This window comes from Rhagoletis zephyria, unplaced genomic scaffold (genome assembly GCF_001687245.7).
Source record: "Rhagoletis zephyria isolate East Lansing unplaced genomic scaffold, Rhagoletis_zephyria_1.1 Rzeph_scaffold_28668, whole genome shotgun sequence".
Lineage (NCBI taxonomy): Eukaryota > Metazoa > Arthropoda > Insecta > Diptera > Tephritidae > Rhagoletis > Rhagoletis zephyria.
In genome coordinates, this window is record NW_016185725.1 from 79 (window position 1) to 3933 (window position 3855).

At 37.2% G+C, this 3855-nt stretch overlaps 1 protein-coding gene across 1 annotated transcript; it reads right to left on the bottom strand.

Annotated features, from left to right (window-relative positions):
• Window positions 1-249: 249 nt before the first annotated feature.
• LOC108382791 (Swt1 RNA endoribonuclease) lies at window positions 250-3459 on the bottom strand. Its single transcript, XM_017639161.1, has 6 exons — window positions 2965-3459; window positions 1966-2901; window positions 1718-1888; window positions 1360-1650; window positions 1135-1290; window positions 250-1045 (listed from the first exon to the last, which is right to left on the bottom strand). Exons 1-6 carry the CDS (start codon window positions 3164-3166, stop codon window positions 846-848), a joined length of 1956 nt encoding a protein of 651 aa, XP_017494650.1. The 5' UTR covers window positions 3167-3459; the 3' UTR covers window positions 250-845.
• Window positions 3460-3855: the final 396 nt, after the last annotated feature.

The window sequence follows — 3855 nt, forward strand, 5'->3', positions numbered from 1 at the left end:
TTTTGAGATATTGGAGCTAAAGTTTTTGATGTGTTATAAGTTTCTTGTTGTTGTAGTAGGTGTATAAAAAAGTAGTATTTTTGTAGTATAGAAAAGAATTGTCTACTGCGGAAAAAAATCGTTAGATTACCAGTATTCGACCCTAATTTAACTGTAATAAACGCTGTCGTCAAAANCGGCGGCGTATACCTCTACTACCCGCATACTTCAGTTTTTGTGCAAATATTTGCCAAAGTGATATCTACACAACAAAAAGATATTCAATAAAAGAGCGTTTTTGCATTGAAAACTTCTTCAGATTTATTAATAAGTGGGACATGAAACCCATATACCTGCTGCAAGTATAAAAATATCAAATTTTTGTGCACATATGCACATACATTCATATTTAAAAGAAAACTTCAGTATTCATTTGTAACGAAACTACAAACTAAATTTACGACTAATTTACCACTAATATTCATATCAAGTATTTCATAGCAACAAAAATGTCGTTTTCATATCACAATTTGTTTCGAATGAACTATTTAACAAAGTATATTCGTATGATGTTTGGGAAGATGATGCGCGTTTGAAGTAAATACTGCGGCGGCGATTGACCGAATTCATTGCCATGAAAATCGAGTTCACACAAATTGAATGATCTGCATTTATCGACGACCCAGGACCCTTTAAGGAAAATCGCAAGGCTCTTTCCAAATAATTATTAGCTGTTTATGAAAGTTAACATTTTAAATATGACAGTGAATCTCCTGACAGGCTGAATCTCGTTAGATCAACTTTTAATTTGGATTGTTAGTAGGCAATAAATGGCACTTGATAACTTCAGTTTTTCCGATCCACTTCTACGTATGCTTGACAACAAGATCCGATTTCGTGGAAACTAAAATATTATTACAAATAGCCTTATTGCGTAAATTTATATCCTCTGTCAATAAGATAACGTGATCAACGTGTTGTTTTGCCTGCAAACAACAGTTGATAATGCGATCATCTGGTGAGCTGATTTCAACAAGGTGTTCCCGTTCGCTAATAGCGCTTTGTGCTACAATAAAACCACATACAAATTTTAAAATCACAAGTATATACATACATAGTACATATGTTTTCGTAAAACAAATATTGAATATTTACCTTGTAGATGCTTATTTTTTGCCTCAAATTTGGCATTCAGGTATTTAATAGCGCGCACCGCCAGCACTTTGGTGCCATCTCCCACTGCAAATTGCTTTAATTTATCCAACTCTTGTAATACGCTATATGGTAAGTAGAGCACAGTACCGCTGGTATCTATCAGATTGGCGAGATAAAATAAAACATACTTATATGATTCTTTTAATTTGTATTACGCCTACGAACCGCATAATTTCATGTGGCTTAATTCTTCAATAAATGTTAGATGTCGTAGCAGCACATTCGTGTCCAATACAAAATAATAATAATCATTAAGCCACTTTCCATCGGCTGTGTTCGCGCCATTTTTTTGTTCTACAGCATAACGTAAAAGATTTTCATTTACGGTACCATAATATTCGCCCATGGTTTCAGGTTCTTTTCCGCTCACGCTAACCTCTGCATTACTAGACTCATTGCTAGATATCTCAATGGTTTCAGTTTTTAAATCTTCTATAGGCATCCAATCCATTGGTTCTAAGAGTATGTATATAATTCATTCTATATTATATATGTATGTATGTATATATGAGTATGGACTCACCATCATCGACTTTCGCCGGATTGTTTTTTGCCATTGTATTATCACGTATAACACAAGCCAAAGCCGAAGAGCAAGCAGATGCACACAGCCGCGTTGGCGTAGACGATTCCTCACCAATGTCGATGGCATGTTGGCGTAGGGAATTGCGCAAGCGTTCTAGACGCGTATTAGCTAAAAAAATGTGTAATAAATTAAACATGTATGTATGTAGATAACAATGGCTGTTTATGTCAGTTGGTTTCGCTTACCACTACCCCTTTCATAGGTGGGAACTACAAGGCTACTGGGTGTACCAAATAATTGAGATGGTGAGGCAGTTAACGCAAATGCTTTGAAATCTACCGATGGGTTCCCATTACTTGGTGTGGCAATGCCCTTCATTACGATGGCAATTGGTGCGCTGGATGCAGTTTTTCGTTTGGGCGTCGCATCACTTTCAATTTCACTGTCACTGTCACTGCACTCCTCATTGCTTTTTAAAGCTCGAGCCTTTGTGGCACGTGAAACTGTTTCTTTTTTAGGTATTTTAAAATTAGTTTTCTTAATGCAAGGCTCTAAAGGTTTTTGGCTCAAAGCCTTTTTGGCGTTGCAATAACTGCTGAAGGTACTTTTGCATATCGCTTTTATTTTATTTACAATGCCACTACCAATACTGAGAGCCCCAGTTGTTCGCTGACTTTGATCCTTTTCATCATTTTCTTCTTCATTTTTGGGCGTGTTTTCCACTTTAGACTCTGATTCTTGTTTTGCACGTTTCTGGGGTATAGTTATTGATTCGATGTCAAAATTGGAGGATGATCGTTTTCTAACTTCTTTTTTCGGCGAACTTTGTTTCGATTTTTTTGATGAACTCAATTTTTGTGGCGTAGTGTTCGCTGCCACATTCTCATCCTTTTCCATTTTAACTGACAAAGCACTTTTGCTTGTTGATGGTTGGAAATCTTTTTGCACATCTATTTTGCTTTCAGATGGCTTAGATTTTATATTCAATTTGTTGTCTTTTTGAAGATGGGCTTTCTTGGAATCATCAATTTTATTTTCTCTCTCAATTCCGATGTCCTTGTCTTGACTTCTCCCTCGCCGCGCTTTCGCTTGTTTTTGAGGTAACTTATCCTTTTGAGTCGTTTTTAAATTATGTTGCAGACGTTTAAGACGATCTTGGGCAGGAGTACGGAGCGGTTTAGCTGTTTATTAGATAAATATTTAGCATACAATAATTGCGGAAATGAATATTTTGAGTGTATTACCTATGCACTTTGGTGGTGACTGTGCTTTTCCTTTTTCAGCAACGCTAGTCGGCTTGGCGTCATTATCCACAAACTCACTGCACCATTTGGTTTCGCCAGTTGCCTTGTTGAACATGTACCATTGGCCTGGCCGCTTTTTTGATTGGCACTTTATCCAATCATCCGTTTTAGATACACTTCCTCGCAATTGTCGTTTTTCCATTGTGATATTATAACCAAAGTATCCCAAAAATGCATAAAAATTATTCAAAAATATAGAAATCACAGAATTTCCTCCAAGTAATTTTTGGCCAAATTGAAAGCAATTTTTACAGCTGACATATAACTATTTAACCCTTCGGTGTACATAGACAAAATCGTATACGTTTTAACAGCTGCGATCCCGTACGAGTCCAGACTAGTCAGGAATAATCAGGATCAGTCAGATTTTACTCGAAATCGATTACGTTCTCTCACTATTGAGAGGTCAAAAAAGAGAGTAAGACAGGTCCACTCTCTGTCTGAAGTTACGGAAGAAATCAGCTGACGCGGAAAAATCTAAATTTCGCAGATTCCTGCGCTACGGGCTACAACTACAGAAAAAATCTGCGGTGTTGAGTTTCCATTTACATGGCGCTTTGGTAACTTAACTGCCGTACCTAAACAAAAGCGTTGAGCGGAGCGGTTTCTGACGCCTAGCTTTACCGCCGAAGTGTCATACCTAAACAAAAGCGTCAACGCTAAGTCAAATGCAGAAATAACACCAACAATAAGTATAGGTTTCTTTGTGTGAAACACGAAAATTACAGCTTCGCCGTTTTCTGCAGCTAACTTCAATACCTAACGCCCTGTCAAAATCGGATTTTCGNTTGTATGGGCATGAGAATTTTTTGACAGCCGGACAACGCTGAC

Bases quoted from the DNA above. Each gene is read 5' to 3' on its own strand.
- LOC108382791 (XM_017639161.1), bottom strand. From the start codon at position 3,166: ATGGAAAAACGACAATTGCGAGGAAGTGTATCTAAAACGGATGATTGG. The intron at 2,902-2,964 runs GTAATACACTCA...TCTAATAAACAG, and splicing joins GTCACCACCAAAGTGCATAG to CTAAACCGCTCCGTACTCCT. The intron at 1,651-1,717 runs GTGAGTCCATAC...ACATACTCTTAG, and splicing joins TCCGGCGAAAGTCGATGATG to AACCAATGGATTGGATGCCT.